The 26,369-nt window shown below is 39.7% G+C and overlaps 1 protein-coding gene across 1 annotated transcript; it reads left to right on the plus strand.

Moving 5' to 3' along the window:
- The first annotated feature begins 6,626 nt into the window (after window positions 1-6,626).
- ASB7 (ankyrin repeat and SOCS box containing 7) lies at window positions 6,627-26,088 on the plus strand. Its single transcript, XM_066559011.1, has 4 exons — window positions 6,627-6,640; window positions 9,705-9,965; window positions 17,115-17,720; window positions 24,477-26,088. The coding sequence occupies exons 2-4, from the start codon at window positions 9,755-9,757 to the stop codon at window positions 24,494-24,496; spliced, it is 837 nt and encodes a 278-aa protein (XP_066415108.1). The 5' UTR covers window positions 6,627-6,640; window positions 9,705-9,754; the 3' UTR covers window positions 24,497-26,088.
- Window positions 26,089-26,369: the final 281 nt, after the last annotated feature.

Genomic DNA, 26,369 nt, shown 5'->3' on the forward strand with positions numbered 1-26,369 from the left:
GGGCGGGCCCGCCGTCAGCCCGGCGGCCAATGGCGGCGCGGCGGCGGCGCGCGGGCGGGGGCGGGGCCGGCGCGGCGGGCGCGGATTGGCCGCGGCGCGGGTCAGTCCCCGCCCGCCGACCCCGCCGCGAGCCGAGGGGGGCGGCCCGGAGCGAAGTGTCCCCGCTCGGCTCGGCCCCCCCGACCCCCCGCCCGCCGCCGCCGCCAGCGCGGGGGGCGGCCGCGCCCGGGGCCCCCGGCCCGCCCCGCTCCGGCACGCGGGTCACGCAGGTAACCCCGGCTGCCCCGGGGTCCCTCGCGGCGCGGGGAGGGGGGGGCGCGACCCCATGGCCTCCCCTCGCCCACACCGGGCAGCCCCTCCGGCGGGTGCGGGGCCGTGAGGGGAGCCCCCGCCGCTCCCTCCGGGAAGGGCTGCGCAGCCCCCAGCCGCCCCTGCTTGCTCCCCCGGCGGACTCCGGGCCGCCCCCGGGGCTGCCCAAAGAGGGGGGTCCCTGTTCCCGGCCCCCGGCGGCGCCCCCGGTGCCTCGGCGGCCGCCGGGCCTTGGGGCTGTGCGCCGGGGCTTGGCCGGCTTTTTGTGTGTGTGTGTGTGTGTGTGTGTTGTGTGTGTGTGCGCCGCTGACGGCTCCTGGAGCGTGAACTCCTGCGAGGGAGAGGTTTGGTTTCCCAGCAGCTCAGCTTTCTGGGTTACTTCCTGTCCCATTCTTTAGCACTTATCTTTACTTCCATTCCCTGGAGGAGCTGCCTTGACAGGGCAGCGGTCCTGCCGTTATTATCCCTTCAACTCCTCAGTATCCTGGGAGAGTGTCCTCCTTTTCCAGGAGAGATCCCGATTTTGATGAATAACGCCTTTCCTTCCTAATTTGTGAAGGCTCTTCCTATTTTGCCCAGCTATTGCTTTTGTATTAACCAATTCTGTTCTTCATTTCTCTTTTATGTCATTGTGTGGCTCAGTTCTACTTTTATTTTTTTTTCTTAGGTTTAAGCTGCCTTAAAGGAGAATTAAAAATAGTGACTCCAAAGAACAAAATAATACAGAAGAGAGAAAACAGCACTCAAAAAACCCCCAGAAAGGTGATGATTCATTTAGACTCTCAGAGTCATCCTAGACACATGGTTTGGCTGGGATTGGGGCCTCTTGTGTTTTTATGGATTTGAATAGGTAGCATTAGATTTCTTTGTTCTTTTAAAACCTACTTTGTGTTGACCTTTTTTTAAAGTTTGAAAGCTCTGAATCCCATTTGAAGTACAGTTCCTCTCGTAACACTTTATAATTTTCCAAAATTATTCTGCAAATGTTGTTTTGATTATGAATTGCTACTTAATGGGGTTTTTGTGTCTTCATCTCAGGGGTGTCACTTAAAAATACTTTGCTCTAAGTCGTTAAAAGGATATTTTCTTTAAGTCTTTCCACAAATTTATGGGTTCAGCACTGCTTCTGTTTCTCTTTCAATTCTAAAATCTTTATTGGGCTAGGTCATGGTAACTGCATTACATTGGTTTAGTCATACCTCACTCCTGTGTGGGTCACTTTATTGTGTGTGTGTTGTAACGGAGCTGCAAAAATTGAAATTAATTTAATTGGATGGTGTCTGCTTACAAATACTTACTTTTTGGGCTGAGATCATAGAAGAAGATGATGCTGTTGGGTGCTTAAGGGGAAAAAATGAAAGGAGTCATGAAAACCAATGCTGCTGGTAGGAGGGAGGTTCTGTTTCGGGGGGGGAGCTGTTCGTAGGGAGAATTGCGTGTTTTACGTGGTGAGATGAAGAAATGGATCCAAGGAGAGAGAGTGGGGGGTGAATGATGTCAGTGAGACTTTTTCTGCATCCTGCTGTTAGTGTGCTCCAAAGGATGGAGACTCTGCGCCTTCTTCTAACGCAGGGTCTGTCTTGAAGCCATTTTAATCTGTTTCAAATGTAGGTGAGCTTGGTTCTTTGGCTAAGATGCCCTCCCTGGAGGTCCCTGTGGTCTGTGTCGTGTTTTCAGAGATGTCACTGGCTGTACCAAAACGTTGTTCATTGTTGGCAATCAGTTGTTTTTGAGCATTAGCCTGCAGGAGAAACAGCAGTGTTTGTTGCCAACAGCCTTGGTCAAGGCTGGATCATTTTTCCCATACAGATGTCTTTAGATTAAGACAAAAAGTGGTTGCTCTGTGTTGAAGATTAAATGGAAAATCCCTCTGTAACACAAGTGCAGCAATTCCTGAGGCACGCTTTGGAAGTGCAGGGAAGAAATTTTCCATGTTATTTTGATAACTCAGGAGTAATGGCAGAACATGTGGACATGCCCAGTGTGATTCCAGGAGGGATTTTCCTGCTAATAGGTGAGGCAGATGTGCATCAGTACAAACTTACCAGTGCAGTTATTGCACAGCTGTTTCATCTGAATTTAGTTTATTTTAACTCCCTTTTCCCAACCCACCCAGTGCCTCTCACGTCAGGGCTGTAGCAGCTCTGACAGAACACCTCGTGGTGCCAACAATTCATGGGATCTTTGGGATTTATTCACAACAGGAGACCTAAGTTTTCATTTGATTTGTGAAGTTCCTTCCTAGTGTGAAATGCCGGTGCAGCAAAGTTTGATTCAGATGCAGAGACTGGAATTGAGTTCATAGGAATCAGGGAATTAACTTCTGGCCGAAATTTGCACATGGCTGAAACAAGGCACAGAGATCACTGATATGCTGAAGTCCTGCTCTTGATCCCTGGAAGAAATGCAGCATGTTGCAAGTATAGCAGTCCTTTAGAGAAAGCTTTAGTCTTCAGGCTCTATGCTCATTTTGGGTTTGTTTTTCCTCATTGGGAATTCTCAACCCTTAAAGGAAATGTGCTGTCTTGAGGGATGGTTTTGTTTTGTTCCAGCAATGCTTACAGAATGATTTTATCACAGTGAAAATCTTGCTGTGTCCACTAAAGACATCCAACAAATTTTGTCCACTTGGACTCTTTTAGGCTGTATTAAATAGAAATATATATCAAATGTGTTTCTAGAGATTGTTGAATGACACAAACTCTGTAAGCAGCACTCAGTTGGTTTATCAGCTGTGCTGTGAGAATTAGGGCTGAAGTGACTTCTTTAATGTGGTTTGAACTCACCATTGGTTCTTGCTTCTGTCATTCCTTGCAGTGTTGGTGTTTGGGTGCTCTAATGGTAGTAAATCATGTGAAAATACATAGATCTTAGCAATTAACACTTGCTACAAATTAATTACTCACAAGGCTAAGCTTCCATCTGACTTTTGCTGTTTAAAACTTAGTGATAGCACTGCTGGAAGTTGGAGGAGAATTGGTATTTTTTGCTTGGTACACGAGGATCTCCATGCATGCTGCAGAGCACAAGCTCCCTGCAGTTTGTCAGTGCACATCTTGAGGGAGGAGGTTCTGGCTGTGTGAACCTGATGCAGCATTCTCTACTGAAAAAGGAGCTGGAAGGCCTTGCTTCAGCATCAGCATGGAGGTCCTGCCTTCAGAAGGAATTGCAGGATTTTATTCCCGGGGCTCTGCTTGTGCTTAAGGTTGCCAGTGTATGGTGGGGGTGCTGAGGATGCTGAGTGGTTGTTGTGCTTGCTGAAGGTGAAGTTTCCCTCAGGTTTACAGACCTGAAGTTGCTTGAGCTGGGTGATGTCTCTGATTCTCCATCAGGCCCAAAGTCAGACCTCACAACCTCTCAGTGAGATGGATAATTGTAGTAAAATGACACCCCTGTGCTTCAGTTTCACCCACCTGCAGAATGTAACAACACAACAGCTGCTTATTAGTGTGTAACAACACCACCTCTAGTTCTAGAAACACCTGAAGTTGGTGGGGCACTTGTAGATTAACTCTTTTGGTTATTTTAAATTTTGTGTGTCCAAGCTATGAGCTGGCCTTACAGGAGCTCTCACGAGGAATGTGTAACTTTTAATGACACCTTGTGAGGAGTGAAGGCCTCTTCCCTTTGAAGCAGCAGTTCCTCTGTGATCTTTTGGATTCATGCACTGTTAACTCATTGCTTTTTTGGATTCATGCACTGTTAACTCATTGCTTTCAGGCCCAGCAACTCTCTTGTGTTGCTTGGTGATTTTCATCTCGACTGCAGGGATATCTCTCTTGGTGTCTGGGCTGTAGCATGGAACTTTCAGCAGAAATATATTTGGGATTATAAGGCTCCGTGAAATTTTGATATTTCACATGTTACTTGCAAACTTCACAATTGTGATGTGAGAATGCAAATGACAACACAATTGTTTGCCCTACTCTCTTGTCTGAAGAGCTCTTGGAATAGGAGCATGAGTGACAGCTGAAATGATGGTTGTGTTTAGTTTGTCAAAAATACAGTGACCATTTTTAAAATGCCATGTGAGTGAGAGAACACATTTAGCTTGTTCAAGCTTTGAAATGGGTAGGAGAAGTGAGTTGTGAGACTAATGAAGGCTGATATGATTATCCTTATTCCACAGGGCTTTCCTTTTTTCTGTTGTTTATTTGCTTTAAATGTCTCGGAATACTTCCACCACAGGCAACTCAGACCTACACTGATGAGGTCTATGCCAGATACTAAATGTCACATGTAATGGTACACTTCCCTTGTTGTACAGAGTTAGGCTGACATCAGTAACTTATGGTCCTTATTCTGCTCTTGGGTGTGTAATCTCAGAGTTTAAGGATCAGCTCTTTCTGTCAGGCCGTGTCAATGAGCAAAATTCTGAATTTTGAGGTCTTGCTTTTTCTACCAACCTTTAACTTTCTTTAAAGAAAGTGTATACATATGTTGGAATTAATTTTCCACATGATGTTTGCAGTGACTTTAAAGAAGTGACACATTGATGTGGCAAAGTCTAAGATCTCTCTGACAACATGAGACATTATCAATAGATAATGAGGATGTTTGTCTTATTATTTTTATTTAGTGCTGCCTCTACTATAATTATTAGCATTTTAATCAAACTTTGTTAAGTCATTGAGTGAGGGAGCTTTACTCTTACTAAATATGACTTATTTTTATTAAAGTTGCAGATCTTACTCTTGCCATATGCAGCTAATTTTCCTTTGGGGGGAAAAAGCTTGTTACTTTTTTAGTGGAGCAATCTGTTACCTTGTCTGTAGTCTGTGAAGTCAGTGCAATTCTAATTTGCATCAGCTAATAAAAAATGTGTGGGTTTTAAAGTGAAAATCATGCAAAAATTAAAAAAAAAAAGGTGAACGACTGATCATCTATGCAAAAAAACAAGGCTAGAAATGTGATCAAATTAGGTCATGGCAGTGCAGTTTTGTGCAGGGCTGTAAGCATATCTGAAGACCTTGTATGTTTTATCTTGGGAAGCAAAGCTCTTGGAAAATGTGCATAAGAGGGATAAAAAGGGCTTTTTTTTCATCCTCCTCTTTGAGCTATCATTGCAAAAGGATGATTTTATGTTGCATTAAGTGGCAGAAATTTAACTTAATCTAAAAGAGAGCTGCACAGTTCAGGGAACTGCTCTGGTGCAACTCGTTTGCAGAAGAAACGAGTCACAGTTGGGTTTGTGTGACCAGCTGTACAATTAAGTATTTAATGGTTTTATTGTTTATTACATGATTGCAGTGCTCAGATGAGATAAGGGAGCCTTTCACGAAAAGTTTGCAGCCAAAGGAAATGAAAGGTCAGATAAAGGTGTAGAAAGAATTAGTGGAATAACAGTGATGAGTACAGCAGGAATGGTCTAGGACTGATCCCATTAACTGCAGGTGATGGGAGGGGGTAAGGAGGGGCTACTTGAAGGAGGAATCTGCACAGGGGATGTAACTGGCTTTTGGTAAACCTTGATTCTAAAAGGCTGGTTTTTCTATATGAAGGAAAGGGTGAAGATTTTTGAGCTGGTGGTTTTCTTGTACTGTGGAGGTGGCTTTACCTGTTTGTGAAACACAGCATGTGTCAGCTTGAGCTGTCACATGAGGGACAGGAGACAGGCTGATGGCTCTGCAAATCCAGCTGAAGGACACAACTCAATGGTCTAGGGGTTCAGGTTTTATTCTTTACTTAGGGAAACAGAGATGGGATGGAGATTTAAAAAAAAAAACAAAAACCAAACCCCATACAAAAACAACAATAAAAAAACCCCATAAATAAATAAAAAGCCCACAAAAGTAGTTTGGGAAGAACTAAATGGATCCTGAATGTTTTTCCTGGCATCTGACTCCCACAGGGAGGTGTTGAGCAGTGAGGCAGAAATACCTGCTGTAACCTTTGTATACATTCTTGTTCCATACAGGAGGGGCAGATACATGTAATTATTAGAGAAGGGTGTAGACCACTTCTTCAGGGTATACTCCAGAGAGGAAGCACATCCCTCATTTCTCATGTCTTCCATAAAATATTCCCTGTAGCCTTTTCCTCATGTGGCAGAAGCAAACTCTGCCCTCCCCAGCCTCTGGAGGACTCTTTGATAATGATAGAAAACACACTTTGGGTCTTTTCTGACATAGCTGCATGAAAATGTAGCATTCTCACACACAAACAAAGTAAAAGTAAGTAAACCTCTGGCTCTTATTCTTTACAACTAACAAGAAATACCATTTTTTTAAAGGGGTAGCAGGTTGTTTGACACACATGGGCACAGAAGATTATGAACAGTGAAGACAATGAAGAGTGGGACATCCATCAAAGAGTAACAACCTCTTATAAGGTAATTCAGGACCACATTGAGTTTATCCTGTTGTACTTGCAAAATCAATTAAGTAACTGTTGCTGTCCTCCATTTTCATGGTGCTATAAAATCATTTTAACCAAGAATATATAGGTCTATTTTTCCCCCCTATGCTTCCTTTTGTTTTTTTACTTGCATGCAGAAAGCCAATATGTAACAACCCAAATGCATGCTGAGTTCTGAACGAGATTGATTACAGTTGCAAAACATTAAATATTAAATGCCAAAGGGCTACTTCCAGTAGTCCTCCTTCTCTTCTCCAAAGATTGATGTCTTAAATGGGGCTCTGCAAACAGGAATTTTAAATGATCTATGGAGCAGAAGTAAAAATGTTTTCAAAGCTGGTGTGTACCTAAAACTATCCTGAAACCTTTAATGTTATGGTTAAGTATTCTTGTCATTTGAATTTCATTGCTTGCCATAGGGGTGAGATGGAAGAGTGGATATTTACAGAAACTGTGCAAGTGATAAAAGGAGCTGCCTGACTTTGTCTTCTGCTTTGTATGTTTTAGTACTTATGTACTTTAGTACCAGCTAATTTGAATAAGCTCTGCTAGTCACATGCAACATATGGAGCCAATGCCAATTTTTTATAATGCTGCATTACAAATATACCCACCAGCTGAGAAGTGTGAGAGAGAGCTCTGCTTTTCCTCAACCAACTGTCTTCACAGAGAGTTGCAGGGGGAAGGAATACTGCTGGCCCTTCAAATGAGAAATCCCATTTCATCTCTTTAGTCATCCCATCTCTTTCTGTAGCATTTTGAGCAACTAGCCTGACCTTAATCTTCAGGATCACTTGAGGGCTTGCAAGTATTGGTCCTTTACAAGAAAGGACTGTAAAAATGGCATCATAAAGTTTGTTTACATTAAGTTTTGATCAGATATTCTCATTTGAAAAAAAGTTTTCATATCTTGTTTTTGTAGGTATTCAGAAACTAGGGCTAAAAGGGACATGGTCTGAATTAGAATTTTTTAAGGGATTTGCATGACTCATCATCATCAGTTAGATTCTACTGTCAGTTTTCACCTGCAAATCCAAAGAAGATCTTGCTCTTGCAGCTGGAATTTCATTACCAGTGCTGTTAGTAGTGTGATGCAGAGTGAAGTCAAGCTCCCTGTCTTATAGGTGAACATGTTCTGAAGTGCTAATTGGAGTTTAGAAAAGAGCTTAGCAAAAGCTTATTAGAGTCAATAGAAATACTTCCATTGTCATCAGATTAACCAAGTTTGATTTTTGGAATATGCTGCAGAAGCTGACCTATTGAGTTGGCAGTTGCTGCTTTGTAAATCCCCTTTCCTTCCAGCCTCAGATAATGAAGTCCACACTGTAAAACAAAACAAAGCCAGTTTCTAAGCCATGTATAACATATGGAGCTAAAAAGTCTTCTTTAATAACCCTATGCTGAAGTAGTGATTGTTGCTATACATGGTAAACTGAAGCATTTATAAATGTCAAAGACAGGCATTTGCTGTGTGTAATTTCCATATTTGCAGGGTAAGTGGGGTCACTGGAGCACCTGTTAATTATAAGTTTATATCTCTCCAAAAAGCAGATAAATAACTTTCATACCATAGGCACGATGAGGTTGATGAGGTTGTAGAAGAGCAAATACACACTGTGCCTTTGTCTGCAAAGTTGGCAGTGATTGATGCTTTCCCTTTTCTCTTGTCTGTGGGTATACCTGCATCACAGGAAAACAAGTGTCCGGTGGGATATGGGAAGGTGATTGCAATTTCTTTTGAATGACCTGTGGATCACGAGGATCTGGAAGTCTTTTTGATACCTAAAAGAAGGTTTAGGAGATGATGTGTGTTGACATCCTAATAAACCCCAAAATTCCTGTAAATTTTAAGTTTTGCTTGAAATTAATTTTCATCATTAGAACTTTTCTTTGTACTTTAATGTTGATTAACTTTGCAGGAGTTTAAATACATTCCTGGTTTTAATCTTCTAGGTCTGTGTTGATATCCATCCACGTTTGAATATTTTCTGAGGCTCCTGTTGCTCAGCATTACCTTACTCATACTCTGCTTTTACTCTTTCTTCTGATACTCCTTTCTATTTTAGGACTATGGGATATAATACACAATGTATGTGAAAATGCAATCATTTAACTTTGTGTGCTGGGGAACAATCCCTAAATACCTGTTCATTTTCTTGTCCCCAAGTAGAACTGCAGGTGAGACTTTTCAAACAGAGCATGGAGTACACAGTATTTCTCTCTTTCCCAAGGTGTGCTTCCTTCTAGGCTCTTTTACAGTGGCTGTTTTAGATACCCTTTTGGCCCAGCTGTCATGTACTGTATCAAGGTAATTATAAATGGAATTATTCTGACATATGTTCTCATGGTGTTTGACAGGACTGTAGTAACTGCACTTAAATGTATTTTCAGGTCTCATATAATATTATCCTTGTATTTGATTTTTGGAATGTAGAAGTTCTTTGCAGCCTGTGTGTACTAATTAAGAAATGCTCAAACCAGAATACAAACAGTAGACTCTAATTAAAGAAAAAAGATAATTAAAGTTTTCAGTTTGAACATTAGTGTTACTAATACTCACATGCAGTAGGTCACAGGATTCTTTTGGTAAGATATTTTCACTGAAGCAATGCAGTTCCCTGCAACTGTTTGGGTCATCCATTCCTTAGTTTGGATAATCCATCTAACCAGTGTCTCTGGAGGTAGTGATATTAACCACAGTGTGATTTTGAAATGGATGGTGGCTTCTGGAGATTTTTCATTTTGCTCATTGCTCGGTTGCTTTAATTGTGAGCTCCTGTTTGATGCTGTCACTTCTGAAGAAAACATTTACTATTTATAATGTGCAAGTGTCCTTTTCTTTTGCATTTCAGTGATGTCACCATGTACTATGATTTTGCTAATAAGAGTGAGATCATTTGGGGTTTATCCTCTGTGTAACATCACTTTTCCAGCATACAGAGAGAAGTCTTAGGATTAACAGAACGCGATGCTTTCTTTCCTACATCCCCCATTTCTGATCCCAATCCTAATTTATTCCTGCTTCCCATTGACTGAAGGTGACTCGTGTGAGCTCATGAGGCTCCTGTAAAGGCCAGACTCAGCTAGGATGTTACACCACCACTGCAGGAGGAACCCTGAGCTGCAGGAAGAGTTGCAGATCCAGGCTGCCGTGGCCGCCGGCGATGTCCACACCGTGCGCAAGATGCTGGAGCAGGGATATTCCCCCAACGGCCGCGACGCCAACGGCTGGACCTTGCTTCACTTCTCTGCAGCAAGGGGCAAGGAGAGATGTGTCCGTGTCTTTCTGGAGCATGGAGGTGAGTTCCCCACAGAGAAAAGTCTTTATACTCACCTATATTTGTTTTGGTTTCAGGTAAATTTGCTTTAGGGTAAATTTGGGACTTCCCCGCAGAGAAAAATCTTTATACTTATCTTTTTTTTTTTTGTTTAGGGTAAATTTGGAAGAGAACTTTTTAAGGGTTTTTTTTTTTTTTTAGAAAAGTAGATTTAAATGGTTCTTTTCTTAATTGGTTTGGGAACAAACATTTTTTTGGGGAAAATTGGAAAAATTGGTTTTTAAGTAATAAAACTTAAATAAGATTAAATAATAAAACTTCTTGTTGTTGTAAAAGAGATTAAAACTCTTTTTTCATCTCAGAAAAGTCTCTTTTTTGGGTTGCAGTTTGGCTTACTTAGTCTTTTATTAGTTTTTTTTGGCATTGGAAATGTTGTGGCTCAGGCCTGGCTTGGTGGGCTGTAGCTGTGAGTTGGTGGTTTTTTGGGTGTTTCGTTTAGAGTAGGTTTAAATAGGTTTAAAGAAAAAGGGAAAAAAATCTCTAGTTTAGGGAACTTTTTTGCTTTAGCTAGTTCAAACTAATTAAAGTGAGAGTTCTGTTTTGCTGTCTGTCTATCTGCAGACAACAACAGTTTAGGAGTAGTGGTGTGGAGGAGTGAGTGCAGTGTCTGAAAACAAACTGCGTGCTTCTCTCCCCCCCTTCACTCTCTGGAACAGTCTTAAAGGTGCAAAACTTATTATTCAGCATAAACAGAACAGACAGTTGGGGATAAAAGCACCATATAGCAAACCCAGGGGATAGAACATCATATGGCCGACCTAGGACATCATCTGACACCTTTCTGTCCCAGTTTGCACTGCAGAACTTTCCAGCACTGGTTAGATATAAAATACTTCTGGTTATCTTTTGTAATTATTATTTTTTATTCTTTTGTTCTTAATATTTGTTTATTTCTGATGCATACTCTGTGAATGACATCACAGCTTAGCTTTATATTTTAATAACTATTTCCCCCCAGCATTGCCTAGGAATTGTTCAAGGAATGAATAAGCATTATGAAAATAGGGCATTATAAGGACTCATTATAAAATGAAATGCACTCACTACACAGTTCTCTTCTCTCTTAGTGGGTATTATTAGAGGAAGGCAGATCCCTGAATTTAAATCCTAGGGAAGCTTGTTTCAGAATTCTAAAGCAAGTTAACCAATTGCATTAAAGACTAAATTTAATATAGGCTTTAACAGAATCTGCTAAACTTTGTGAAAACAGTCCTCTTTGTGCAAGGACTTCACTGTCAGCTAATCCAGATGAGTTTACAGCTCTCCTGCATCCAGCCACGATGGAACTTTATTTCAAGAGCTGACTGAGTTTTGTTGATTTAAGTGGTACTCATGTGGGTGATGATTATTATGCCTCAGGTGGTACAGTCAGAATTTCTCATTGCTTTATCATATTCCAAGGCCACCTGAAGCTTTAGAAAGGGATCATCCTAATGATGATCATCCCTTTTAAAGTGGTGCTGGAGAGGAAATCAGTAGATATTCTCCACAGCATCCTCTATTCTAGCACTGTTCTTACCAAATGAATGATGAGGTGCTCAGTCCCAAGGAAACTGAAATGATCTTCCTGATGCTTTGTGTATCTGAGCCATATGGACCCCTTGTTTCTGTCACTGGGTTTGTCAGCTTATGGATCATCCTGAAAGTGGAGTGGCATTAACAGGCTGTGGTGATGGCACAATCAGTGATTTGTTCCTTAAGAGCAGTGGTGAGATACAGCCTGAGCAACTGGACTCTGTGGATGAACTTACTACAGATTGTAACCACATAGAAAGGGCAAACCCTCATGGCCTTTTTGGAAGGGGAAAAAAAAATATTTCTATGCAGTATATAACTTTAAATTCCACTTTTTAAAAGTAATATATGCGGATAATCTCAAACCTTCAAAAGTTTAAGGCTTTAAGTCACAGACATTGCTTTTAACTTTTTATCTGTAAGTTTGAAGATGATAAAAAACCCCCAATCCCTTCTGTATTCCAATGTATTTTCATTTTATAGGTTTTCATAATACATAGCTGCTGATGCAGCAGTTTGTTTTTATTTTTGTTGTTACTCTTTCCCATACAAAGTAGCAGCTGAATGTGATGCCTCATGAAAACTGCCAGTAATGAAACACCTTTGTCCTGAGGCAGCTTGGAGTTGAATCACCAGGATGAGAAAGTTGAGTAACAAATAGTGTGAGGTTTAGTCATCCACAGCAGCTTCCCTGCAGCTGAGCCTCGCTCCCCAAAATTGGCACTGCCTGCTGCCTTGCCTCATTTACCCTCAAAACAGAGGCACAAAAATAATGAGTATTTATCACATAATAATGTCACAAATGAGTTATTAAGTAGCAAGTGAGTTGACTCTCACAAGCTGAGTTAATCATGCCACCCTCATTAGGCCGAGGTTTGTGTCTACCTTTGCTCACGTGGTCTCTCCTTTTCTCCCTCTGGAGTGGATTGTTTTGCTGCTGGTGCTTAATCCCTGTGGAACAAAAAAAGATACTGGGCTGAAGGAAAAAGTCCTTTTCTGTTGTGAATCTTCTGGTAAAATAGAGAGTGTTGAACTATATATTGGTAATAAATTGACAGTGAGAGGGGGTTCTGGGGGAAAGAGGGAACTGAGATGGGAAGGAAGGGGTGGCTGGTGGTGGTTGTGGCTGTCTGGAGGGTGATGGAGCTGAGCAGAGCTGGGAATATTTTCATGGGGAAAATAAGAATGGGAAAAGCACAGTGGGCTGCTGCTGAGGGCAGAGTGCTGTGCCTCAGATCTGAGATGCTGCAAGGCTCCCAGCATAGCCTGCTGGTGGGATGGAGGCTGAGTTGGGCTAATAAAGGCTGAGAAGGAATCTGGTCACTGACCTGGAAATAAAAAGTAGATTCATATGGGAGTCATGACCTGTGCACCTCCTGCTTTTGCTTTTTCTCTTCCATCATTGCTCACCAGCAAAGAAAAGGGCCAGAGGACAGTGTTGTGCATGCAGATTGGCTGTTTGAGTGGAGGTGGTGGAACAGCAGGAAGCTTTTTATTATCTGCTGAGGAAGGAGACACAGATAGATGGGGAAAATGCAAAAAAAACCCATTCCAGACTAAAGGATGAAGCCAACAAAAATGCCAACTAGATAGAGAGGGGATAAGTCAGACAACAAATACTATTTATCAACTGGTGAAATGCAGAAAGTTCATCATAACCATGGAGAAACTTAGTTTTCATAAGAAATAATTAATTTTACTTTCTTAGTGTATTTGTCTCACTTTATTAAAGTGAATATTCTATGAAGCCATCCCTTCCCACCCATAGAAATTGTCCAGAGTCACAAAGCAACACCAAAACAGAGTGCAGTTTTTAGTAATCCTTTGTAATCTAGTAAAACAAGCCTGTTTTCCCTTTAGTGTACTTTGTAAATTTTTAATATGACATACAGAGACAGAACATCCAACACCAGACAAGAAATATTTTATTAATTTCCAACCACTGCTATTAATGTTACAACAAGCTAAAATCTTCAAAGTGTCCAGTTAGCTGTCCCTTGGTGATACCTTCTCAATATTAACTGAGCACTTTCTGGTTATTCATATTAAAATGAAGAAGTAATTCACTAAAGCTCCTAGAAATGAAATAGTAAGAGAAAGTAGCCAAGCAGCCCTATTTATTTATTTTTAGTCTTGGCTTCAAGGTATCTAAATTTCAGTAAGGTCAAGCACAGTCTGGGAGGATCTAGAGAATGCCAAATGCTCACCCCCCCTAAGCTCCTAAAGTGTTTCTGTCTCTGAACAGTAATGCTTTCCTGGACATCTTCTGTATCAATGTTATCTTAGGAAATTCAAAACAGAAGCTGCATGTAGCCATGCTTCTAAACCTTGTGGTCAAAATTAAGCCCCAGCTGAGGGAAATAAGCTTGAAATAATAGAAGTACTCAATGAAGCCAGAAGCATTGCTTAAGCATTGCTTTCTTAGCTTCCAAATTACTGTGATAGAGTGACCTAAGGAAGGTGTCAAGGAAAAAGGAAAACTGGCCCACTGAGCTGTAAACTGAAATTCTGAAATATGAGTCTTTTATTTATCAATCTATATATCCTCTAGATTGCAGTATTAGAGTTTTATTAACAGTGGACTTTAAATAACTATTTAATATCTAGTTTATGTGCCCAACTTTCACATATAATAAAATAATCTTAGTGTCATTCAATGCTACAGATTTTCTATCTGGAGTGAGATTGATTGCAGTAATTGGTACCCTTGATAAGCTGTTCAAGTTTTCTCCCATTATATTTTGCCTCATATTTGAGAACATTGGAAGTGACCAAATGCAGTTGTTCACGTTTCTATAATCTGCTCTCCCCATATGAATGGGAAGCTTGGAATGAAAGAAATGTCTGACAGTCAGAATGGAGATGAGCTAGAGAACTGCTGGCAGGTGCTGGCTTGATCCTTTTCTAGCTAAAATTGCCAGGTAGCTTTTACCCCTCTGCAGATTCTAAAAGGTTATCTGAGAGTCATTCCCAATTCATTTTTACCTTGCTCATGTTCCAGGGGAAGAGAGTTGCTTTACCACATGATACCAATACTGAAAATTTTAGAAAAATCAGAAAAAAGCCCCACAGCAGCACAAGTTCTTCAGGCAGCATCAGCTTTGGGGTGTTACTTTTACTAAGACAGGGACTGGGTGGATGGAATTGGTTTGCAACTTCATGCAGGTCCAGCCTGTGCTAAAAGCTCGTGTGAAATTCGGGAGTTTTCCAGGAGGTGGCAGCAGGACATTGATGGAATAGCAACAGACCTTTCGATCCTGTTGAAATTGTTTCTCTAATCCGGAGGCAGACTGTTGGCTCACTAGAAATCCATACTCTTAATGGGAATTACAGTATATTTTCACGAGGTTTTTCTAAGGGGTTTGTTATGGAAAAGTTGGTTGTTTGTTTTGCTTGGTTGCCCAACTGTGAGGCTTTTTTTCCTATCCTTCTTAAGAAACTTCTCTTACATGACTTAGTAATTTTTTGGTTCACTTAAGTGGTCAAAAGCAATGACATTTTGGGAGTAAGGAAGGTGTGGAAAGGTGCTTAAAACTGTAGGTAAAAGGCATCCTTGTGTTGCAAGCAAATTGTTTGGTTTGGATTACAACAACCAGTATAAAAGTGCATATAGATGCACATACAAAAGTTGGGCCATATCTGCTTGAGTTTGGAAATGGCACTGATTAAACAGGCTTTGGCAATGACCTGCACCTCGTCTGGGGGTAGAAATGATGCCTTGCATGCCTTATGCAGTGTGGGAGAGAGAAGGTACAACTGAAACATTATTTCTTTTAAAAATGGTTTTTGGTGGAAGACAGTTCTGTGTGCTGCTGTCTCCTCTCCATCATGTCTCTCTTTGTCCCCAGTTCTGCCCCTCAGATTGTACCATCCCTCTGCTTGTTCTCATGCTTGTTACCCACTTTATTTATCACCACTCAGAAGTCAATGTAGAATAGTCTGAGCTATTGTGAATAAAGATACCCTGGGAGCAGCATCACTTTGAAATATTATCTTTGTGTGGGTTGTGCTGATTATTTGCTGCGTTTTGGATGTGATCACAGTGCAGGTTAAGAACACCCATTCAGTCACTGGCTGCGTTTTCCTGCTGAGCTGTGGGTGCTGCATTCATTCCTTTAGCTCAGGTTAGTGTGACTTTTCAGAGCACTGAGACTTCTGCTTTTCATGGGAGATTAGGAAAGCTGTCACTAGCAAGGAACTAAACTTCCCCTAACATATCCCTTATTTCTGTGTTTATTCCTGTTCTGTGCACTAGAGGCAGTTCTCACATCTTATTTCTCTGTGTAGCCAGGCTGCATTCATTTTTATGTTGGTTTTTTTTTTTTTGTTAGTTTGTTTCCTTCCTCTCCATCTTCTCTTTCCATTTAGAAATATCCTTAAAGTTGCTGGATCATCTTTGCAGCTGTATTCTCTACTCCTTCCTTCCAGTCTTTTCATTTTGGTATAATAACTGTCTTGGTGTTACCTGGATATGATCACAGTGTGTTGGGAACCTTATTCCTGTTTTGTGTTTGCACCTTTGTGTGTTCAGGTGTGTTCAGTCTAGGGTAGCCTGCAATTAATATTGTGTTTTGAACTTAGAGCAGGTCTTCTGGTGCAGATGGTATCTAACTGAGGCTGGGAAAGTGTTCAGACTTCCACACTGTAGTTGGTACCTTTTAGTGTCCAACAGTAGCACCCATGGATGGTGGAAGGAGAAACTTCAAAGCCTGGCTTGTTCTCTAGCTGAGAAATGGCACCTTGCCTTGGGTAATTAATTAGTCACTTGTATAACAAGATTGGGTGTCCTGAGGAAATTAGGTAAATTGATTGGATTATTTTAATTTTTAAATTAATAAATCAGTCTGAGTGTTTGTGCTGTGTGAAGAGGAAATAAATCTGTAATTACCTGTACTCTGCACTAACAGTTTATCTGACTCCTTTCAGAAGTGGGTTTTTACATTCCTGAATTCTTGTGAAACTATAAATTCAGAACAGGTTCTAAACAGATTCATCATCTATGAAAAGAGACTTTATCAAGATAATCTAAAATAACATATATCCTACATGCTTTGGAAATCCTGCAGACCACAGAGAAACATTTTACCTAATACAGCATTACACCCTAAAAACAATACAATGCTGCCAGACCACAAAACATCCGCAATTTGGGACAGCAGATGTTTCTACACATGCTTCTTTTTAAGACCAAGAAGCAACACAAGGGAAAATAAAAAGTTGAACATTGAGAAAGAAATGTAAAATTGTAGAGCTGGGGGAAAACTGTGGATGGACAGAAAGATTTGAGTAATTAGTAATTAATTCCTAAGAGTGCTTGGAAGATGTGGAAGAGTATTTGTCAAATGGAAACATATGTATGAGGAAAAAATTGTATTTAAGAACGAGTTACAAAAAATTTTTTTTTCTAACTTTGTCTTAAAAATAGCATGTTCATGAAAGCAAGAATTAGTTTGAAGTACAAAAACTCCTGTCATGCTATGCCTGGAAAGACTAGCAATTACCATTCGAATTTTTTTTTTTTTAATTTTTTTTTTTTTCCAGCACCGGATTACCGTAACGCCTTCTAATTATTTTTAAATTTTATTTTAACTTCAGCTGATCCCACAGTTAAGGACTTAATTGGAGGCTTCACTGCTCTGCATTACGCAGCCATGCACGGCCGGGCGAGGATCGCGCGCCTGATGCTGGAATCCGACTACAGGAGCGACATCATTAACGCCAAGAGCAACGACGGCTGGACTCCCCTGCACGTCGCTGCTCACTACGGCAGGGACTCCTTTGTCAGGCTCCTCCTGGAGTTCAAGGCTGAGGTTGATCCGCTCAGTGATAAAGGTACTACACCACTCCAGCTGGCCATTATCCGGGAGAGGTCAAGCTGTGTGAAAATCCTCCTGGACCACAATGCCAACATCGACATTCAGAACGGTTTCCTGTTGCGATACGCTGTGATCAAAAGCAATCACTCGTACTGCCGAATGTTCCTCCAGAGAGGGGCCGATACAAACTTGGGGCGCTTGGAAGATGGACAGACACCCTTGCACTTGTCTGCTCTTAGAGATGATGTGCTTTGTGCACAAATGTTGTATAATTACGGAGCAGACACTAACACAAGGAACTATGAAGGACAGACCCCACTGGCTGTTTCAATAAGTATTTCTGGAAGTAGCCGACCCTGTCTGGATTTCTTACAAGAAGTGACAAGTATGTATGTAAGAGAAGTTAATCACAGGACACAATGTCCTCTAAAAGCCTTCTTTGAATTTAGCCCCCAGGAAAAAAAACAAACCTTCCTCTCTGCCCCTTTATGCTATTTAAATGCACTAGAAAATTTCTGGGAAGGTGAAGGGATTGTGATACTGGGAAACTCTTACTTGTCAAAGGAGCTAATGTTAAGTGTACTTCATTTAAATTAGTTTTGTTTAAATATCTATGGGAAGCATTGATTTTAAAAGAGTGAACTGTAAAATCTCATTTTATTTCTGGCCTTAGCACGTAAGATTTTTGAGTTTGGTTTTGTTGTTTGTTTAGGGGTTTTTTAGTGTCTTTTGTTTTGCTTTTTTATTGCCATGCAAATCCTCGGCAGTCGATGGCTTTTTCATCTGCACTACAACTAGGGCAGAAGAGAGCTTTGGCTGCTTTGTGTTCTCCCACATTCCCTCCTTCCCTCCCTTAAACCAGACAAAAAAATGCCACAGTTCATTCCTGCAACTTGAAGGGATTTCATGTGCTGTGTAGCTTTGATTTGATTTTGTTGATGTCTTTGAAATACGAGAGATTTTAATTCATCGTGACTTCTGATATTTAGAAAAAGTATTGGGCTCCAAATTTCTGGATCGCTTTTGATTCCCAGTTTTTGGTGCACTAGATCTACTGAAAGTTTTCCTCTCTCAACATGGAATGCTGTACTAATGTTTCATAATCACAGTATTTCCTAAAGCATATAGGAATTGCTGATAAGCATTTGGCAGCATTTGCCAATTCAAATATGTTAAGATGGCCTGGTAAATTATCATCCAACTAGAATGATCTCTGCAATATAGAGGATGGGGTGTTTCATATATCCTTTTTTGTCCCCTACATCTCCTTTTTTTTGAATGTGGTAACTTTTTAATGAGAATTAGATAACCTATATATTCTGTAAAGAAACTGAAAGTCAGTGTGGGCTGGAAGTGAATCAGCTGAGATCTGTTGTCAGTAGCTGACACAAATAAGCATTTGGAATTTCCTTTCTTTTTCTATAATGATTTGTGGTGTTGTTTTTGTTCATATCTGAAGTTGAAAGAGAATTTCTGGAAAGGTGGAAGTTGGTAACAAGATATACAAGCAATTAAGCATTTTGGGTTTAATTTGCCTGCCCCTTCTCATTCAAACACATTTCTTTCTGGTTTCCTTTTTGGAAGCCTCTCACTATATAGTTGCAGTGTCAGGAATTTTAGGGATTTTAGGAGATGATATAATATCCAGACTTGCAGTGTTTCAGTCTTAGGATGTATCAGTAAGCATGAAAGCTTAGTTTGCTCCCCTGTTTCCTCAGTGTCTAAAGACCAAAGGAAACAGGTACTGTAACTTTCAGCATGCAGATTCCATACCTTAAGGGTTTAATGTTAAGTGAGAAGTAAATTCTGCTACAAAAAAAAAGTAGCTTTAATTTGTGGCCAGTGTAACAGTGTTGGAACTGTCCCAGTTCTGTGCTGTTGGAGGGAGAACTGGGAAAGCAGTGCTGACAAAAACAGCTCTCTGCTTCTGAGCAAAATAATTATCAATATATGTTTACAAAGCACTGTAAACAAACTCTGCTGCCCTTTTTGTAAATATCCAAACACTGTCTTCCCTGCTTTTCATGAATAATTAATAAGGTGCTGTATGAGAGATGAGATGGATAAAGAGCAAGCTGGCATTTTGATAGTGGAGTTCCCAGTTAAGTCTGCCTGTACAGGGAATTGTTGAGATCTTATTCTGTAGTACTTTGGGGAAGAATCTTGCTTATGGGTCTACTGCAATATGTATTTTCTAGAAAAAAAATTTACAAAATTTTTGGACAATTTTTTTCTTGGAATTCTTCCTGGAACTCTTCTGAGGTTGGCAACAGTGCCTTGTTTGTGGGGCTTAACGGGAACTTCAGTTTATTTGAATCTTATACTAAGTGATTGATACAGAAATCCATAGCTGCAAGTTTTATATCTGCATCTGAAGTTTTGAAGAGTATATTTGATAGTAAAACAGGAAATAGTTTATATTTTTACAGTAGGTTAACATTTTGAAGGTTAAAGATTAATAGATATTAAATATCAAAGTTACCAAACCGATCTGTGTCAAGTGAAGGCAGTTGCATGCTGCACATAAATGGGATACTATTGATTAGTCTACATGTAAGCTGTGAGTAGCTATTTTTTTATACTTGGAAAACGTATTTGTACAGTTTCAGTTTCTCAGAAAACATCATTTGTGAATTTCTTTTTGTTTTGGTAGGTATTGTAATCGGTAATAATGGCAGCCTTTAGCCCAGGTCCCCGGTTGGGAATAACAGGCAAGAAACCAAGCTCTCAGAAATACTCAGTATTGGCCCTGAGAGTCTGCAAGAAGATATTGGATTTTGGGGTTTGACCCTGAAGGTCTGATATTCTTCCTGGTTACAGGTAGAGATTCCTTTGCTCCTAGAATAATTCCAAGAGGAAGTTATTCTATAGTTGTGTCTCAGTATTTAAGCACAAAGCTGGAAGTTAGGAACAACAGAGTTTTTGACCATGAGTCTGCTGTTGTCTTGGTGTTCAGACTTGTGTGTTTTTCTTTTTCCCCCTCTCTCTTTTTTACAATACAGAAATAAGCAAAGTCTCCCTGGGAAAAAAAATATTGAGGATGAAAACTGCTCAATGATTTTATTAATCACCTTCCTTCTCCTTATCTGTATTACACTTTCCTAATTCAAAAAACGTTTATTGGCAGCCACCATAGTACCTAAGATCATTTGATAAAGAGTTGGTTTGGAGCAGTGTAAATGTTTCCATTTCCACATGGCCTGAACCTGCCTCTTCAGGAGTGTTAATGTGATAAGCTTGGAATGCACTAATGCAAATTAAAGTAGAGAAGCATGTATATGATATATAGAAAGATAGAGATACATAGAGACTATTATTGGTAGTGTATATATTTATAAAATTAGTGTGCAATCACAGTCCTGGATGAAATTGTTTATTTTGAAGTTGAATGGGATTTGAGAATATTAAAACTTATAAAAACAAATGTGGGAGGTAGAAAAAATGCAAGTGTTAGAAAAATATGTAAGGGCTTAAGTAAGCTTCAAGACATTAGAAATTTCAATTAGCATCTTTAAATAAGGGAATTTTACAAAAGCCTGGAAACTGCCCCCTCCCCATAGCCCCCCTTTAATTGAATTTGTGTTCAGCTCAGGAGCAGGAGAGGCTGTGAGGAGCTGCTGGTCTGTGTCGAGGCAGAGCTCAGGAAATGGTCTGGCCAGAGCAGTGTGATGTGGCTGGTGTGGAACCAGGTACCAAAGAACCCAGTTCAGTTCTGGAACAGCATCTGAAGGTCACCCAGTGACTTTAACTGCAAATGTTTCAGCTGCATTCCTTTTCTGATTTTTCAAAGGGCAGTTCTTTGGCTTTGACTAGAGAGTGTAATTTTGTGTTTAAATTTATACAGCACTGTAAATATACAGAATAACTGAGACAGAAGTTCTGTTAAGGAAATCCTTAATCCTATACATCCTTTGTCTCTACCCCTTGGCTAAATCAAGATAACTTTTCACTAGAATTTTATTTTTTAACTGGAAGAAGATTTTTAAAAGTTTCTCTCTGCGTAGTTTTAACTTTTATAAATACAGAAGTGTCATAGTGAATTTAGTAGATTTCTACATATTTTATTTCATGGATAATTTCAAAGGAAATGGTGTTTTTGTGTTTGTAATAACAGCAGATCTTTACTGGAATCTCAGGCTTTACTTGTTTCCTTGGGTGCTGCTGGAATCTTGCAGTGATGATTAAGGTCTGCTTTGTCATCCAGTTAAACAGGGAACTGGGATAAGGGGATTATTTTTTAATTTTCTACTCTACAGTTGACTATATTAAGTAGTTGAATCATATTGTGTAGGCATATAAGTTATTTACTTTGAAGGAATTTTTTAAGAGGCCTACATTAAAAAAAAATTAAAGACTATTTTTATATGTGGCACTTAAGGTACAGCCATGCTCTACTCCCATTTGTACACCTATGCTCTACTCTGCAAAAATAATTTTAAAATAGCATAACAATGCATCTTAAACCTGTCTTGATGTTCAGAGCACTTTACTTACTGTCTCCTAAAAATAGATAAACATTATGGTGTTGAAATTCTTAGCTGCATTTCCATAGCAATTTCAGTGAGACTGAGTTTACAGAGATGTCACAATTTTTTTAAAAAATACCTTTGCGAGCATATTCAAATCTAAATTTCATTGCCAAATACACCTGTTAAGTATAACATTGAGCCTTACTGATATTCTGCTTTTTCATATAGGAATTTTCAGTCCAAAATAGTACATAATTTCTGTGCCAGATAGACTGAAATTTAATAGACATCTAAAACTCATTGTGGGGAATTATTTTTCAGAGACCAATGAAAACATATGTCAGGCTCAGACATTCTAGCAGAGACATATTGAACACAAAATTAAATTAGAACTTTTAAAATAGCTTGTTTGATATCCAGTTAAAAAGCTCTCCATGTCCTGTCGAGCTGGAGGGATTTGTTCACGCTCTCAATGCGCACTCTGTGATTCTACACTCATCCCTGCATGTCTGATATTAATATTTTAGACCTCTAGATTTTTGTTATTAGCTTTTTCTGATGTTTTGAATGTTGGCAATTATTGCAATAATCTCCAATTCTTCTGCAGTTGTTTTATACAGAGTACAAGCAGTGCATTTCCTAAATTTTACACCTACTGCACTGAGCAGCCAAGCTCCCCTTGGCTCAGCCTCAGTCACTCCCTAGGTGATCCCAGCCTTTCCCTGTGATCCCATTTTTGTGCATCCTCCCCAGTGTGTTTCGTGGCTGCTGGGTGTGAGTTTCCAGTTTATAACTTCAATTATCTTTTTCATTTCCCCCCCCCTCAAAAAAGTCAACAAATTCAGAACTCAGTTTAATTGCTGGCAGTAGCTGCATTCCCTCACCGCTGTGAAATAAGGGATGGGTTGAAGGGCTTGCTGCAGAAATAAATACTTTTCCTGATATTCTAGAGGAGCTGAGCTGTTGCCAGCATACATCAGCCTGGTTTCAATGTATTTTGTAAAATGTTTCAGATGATTTTTATTTTTAAGTTCCCTTTGTAGCTAAAAAGAAATTACCAAATGGTTTCTCGCTACTGTTTTCAGCCTTTCAGAATTCCCAGGAGGGGCAGAGGCTCAGTTTGAGAAATGCCACTCTAAGGTTTTTTAGAGAGATGCATTAATATTGTAGAGAAAACTGTGGGCGGCTTCTGAAGTATGTCACTGATGTTATTTTTCATTTTTTAATTTCTTCAGAATCAGCCTATCCACTTGAAACCTATGGCACTGATTGTTTGCTTTAAAAGTATTTTTCTTTTAGTAGTTAGAACAATACATCAGAGGGGATCTTCTTGCAGCCTACAATGTATTAATTTCAGTCATTCCCAAGTTTTCTTGTGGGTAACAGAAAGGTCAATTCATGATTGTTGCATTGTATTTTTACATGGATTTTTTTTTGCTCTCTATCTGCAGTGGAGGAAATGGGTAGGGACTCCTCTTTTCCAGCTTTACAGCACTGGATTAAAGTCCCCAAAAAAGATTGTTATCAGAGGCATCACAAATATGCCTTAATAGTCCTTAAACATAGACTTATAGGGTGAGTTAGTGTTTTATTTCTTGGGGAGCATTGTCTGCAGAGGGAAGGCACAGGTATAAGTGCAGAGCAGTTTTAACATTGACACAGTTCTTTGGCCAGGTAGCAGATCCTAAATGGAAGATTTGTCTGCCTGTGGGATACAACAGAAAACTCTGTTATCATACCAGAAAAATCTTGAAACTGCAAAAAGAAAAGGAATGGAGTTTTGAGTGGAAATTTAGATTAATTGTAATAATTTCTTGCTGTTAAAACATGTTTTTTTTCCCTTTGCTTTACCAGCAAAGGCTGATCTTTTAATAATAATTTAAAAGGCTCATTTCATTATCCAAGTAAAATAATTCTTTAAGTGGAAGAAAGCTCAGAAACTTTGTTAGCAGCTGAAGAACTGATTTAGGAAAATGCTTAAATTTTATACATACTGAAGTCTGCTGCATCTAGATTAGAAAAAAATCAAAAAGCAATTCCTCTTGATTCTTTAAAGTCATGCCTAACACTTCTTCTGTTTGGAAGAAGCTTTTCTGTCAGGTTTGGGACACCATACACAAGAATTGCATTGGTGGGGGTTTCTGCTTTCCCTTCAGCACAGAGCACAAGCTCTGGAAGGCAAAAGATGAACTGTGCTTCTTTTCCCTGTAATTAATACTTCTAATTTCTTTGATTACTGCTTTAAATCTTGCAAAATAAATTGACTGCAGCATGTAACGATTTAGTGAACACATGAGTAAATCCAGAATAACAGCAGCAAGGTGGCCCTTCAGGGATGCGCTGGGTGTTTTTAAGGTGATCAGTAGTTTTATGTGCCTGTTTTGCATGATAGTGGTAATTAGGCCAATCCTACTTTTCATGTTTGTGGGGATTTTTGTTTCTTTCTCTTTTAATTCTCTTCCTTTCCAGCTTATTTGCCTAAATAACTTCCCAAACTTGTGCTGCAGGATATAACCAAAGCTGCAACTTCCTAATCGTTTTTAAAGAGAACTTTATTCATCATTTAACTTGTCTTACTTTGCCAAGTTACTAATAACATTTTTCATTTGCCAAACTAAGGTTCACTGACATCGGTCTGTAATCCTTTATTTTTTTTTTTCTTTTTCATTCAGATGCAACCAAGAATGAGTAAGTGTTCCAGACACCGTTTCTAATAAATCACAAATGCATTAATAACCCTGGAATTTGCAAGGCGTGACCTAAGACACCAGCAGCCACTAGATGTAGCAACTGGTGCTTAACACTGGAAATGTCCATTGTTAACACATTCCCAGGAAATATTTTTTAGGCTTATCAGGGGAAAATGTCATACATTTGATAATCAGGTCTTTTTGAATTAACTGATGACCAATTTCTTCTGGGTATTTTAAGTTGTCTGTTCTTTTATGTTCTCAAAAACCACGTAGGATGTTAATTAAAAGGCATTTATTTCTGAAACCAGAAATCAGTGTCTCATAGCTGATTTATTGTGTACTCTGCTACAGAAAATGCACAAAGTCCTCTAGTCCTTTATCCTTTCTAATGCTGCTGTTTGCAGTGAACTTTTGCTTTCTGAGCCCTGTTTTAAAGTATCAGAACAATTTCTTTATCACCATTAAGATTGCTTAATTTCTTACCAAAATAACTTTCCTTTCCCTGAAGTTTGAGCATTCTGTTGTCTGAGTTGCCTAAATTCTTTCCTTCAGGTGGAAAAAAATTTGCCAAGAAGAAACCACTGGTGGATAAAGTAACCATTGGTCTGTGTTCTAAGTAATGGATGAAGGATTTAACTAAAAATAAATTGACATTTAGGTGGTGATAAGTATAATAAAAGTATTTTCAATTTACATAAAGGAAACTCAAAATTTTCATGTTTTTTTAATTTCTAACCTAATTTCCTTAAAAGCAGACTGAGACTATTTTCATGCATTACTTCTGCTGGCTTGCCCTGGATAATTTTAGTGCTTAAGATAAATCCCAGTGTCTAAAAATCCCTACCTGTCTGTCAGCCCATTTCTATAGATACCAACGGAAGCACCTACATTGTTCAGGGTGCTGAGTGTTTTGAATTTTGCATTCATCAGGTCCCATAACCAAGTCTTGGCTTGGAGGAAAAAAAAAATTAAGAAAAAGAGGCTTACACAGTTAAGTTGATGATCAAAATATTGATTAGCACAGCTTTGATGTGTTACTGGAATAACTCCAAAGAAGCTGTAGCAGAATGAGGAAAAAGCACAAAGGCAGGCAGTTTGTTCAGAGGTTTGGAGTGGTTCCCATGGTGGGGGTTGTTAGCTGCAGTTTTCAGCTTTGGGAAGAGGTACCAAGCAGGAGTGGAGGATGGAGGTTTATATAAAGGTATGTAAAACCATGACTGGCGTGGGAACAATTATTCATTATTTTCCTTGTAACTCAAAGAATGGCAGGCATGCAACAAAGCCATCAGGAAGCAGATCTAAAATAAATAAAATTACTTTGCAGTTTTCCAGCCAACGCCTAATTATATTGTGAAATTTGTTGCCACAGGATGTTTTGGATACTGAAAGTATGAATGGGTTCAAAAAACACTAGACAGATTTACAAAGGACAAGCTATTCACAGCTATTAAAGACATAGATCTGTGTGCAATCTCTGGGCTAGGAAGGCCCAAAGGCACCAGTGCTGAAAGCTAGAAGGGTTTATTGGGGCAGGATTTCTCAATGTCTGTTGTTCTGCTCTTTTTCTCTTTCTTTCTTCCTTGGGATCCATTGCTGGGTGCATTCAGATACAAGACTTGATTAAATTTTTTGAGATTATTTTGGTTACAGGGACCAAACCTCAATTTTTCTCAAGGTGTTTGATTTTGAGTAGTTTCCTGGTAAGAATGAGCTTGAAAGAGAATTGATAATTTTGGAAAATCCTGGACAGGAATGCTGAAGTTTGTATTTGTCCTGGTTTAGGGCAAATCTGGGAGAAAGGACAGCCTAGGACAGTGTGACATCAGTAAAGCTTTTCCTCTGTGGACAGTGGTTAATTCACATTTTCATCCC

The sequence above is a fragment of the Molothrus aeneus genome, chromosome 13, assembly GCF_037042795.1.
Source record: "Molothrus aeneus isolate 106 chromosome 13, BPBGC_Maene_1.0, whole genome shotgun sequence".
Lineage (NCBI taxonomy): Eukaryota > Metazoa > Chordata > Aves > Passeriformes > Icteridae > Molothrus > Molothrus aeneus.

Bases quoted from the DNA above. Each gene is read 5' to 3' on its own strand.
- ASB7 (XM_066559011.1), top strand. From the start codon at position 9,755: ATGTTACACCACCACTGCAGGAGGAACCCTGAGCTGCAGGAAGAGTTG. The intron at 9,966-17,114 runs GTGAGTTCCCCA...TTTTAACTTCAG, and splicing joins TGTCTTTCTGGAGCATGGAG to CTGATCCCACAGTTAAGGAC. The intron at 17,721-24,476 runs GTATGTATGTAA...TTTTTCATTCAG, and splicing joins TTTCTTACAAGAAGTGACAA to ATGCAACCAAGAATGAGTAA.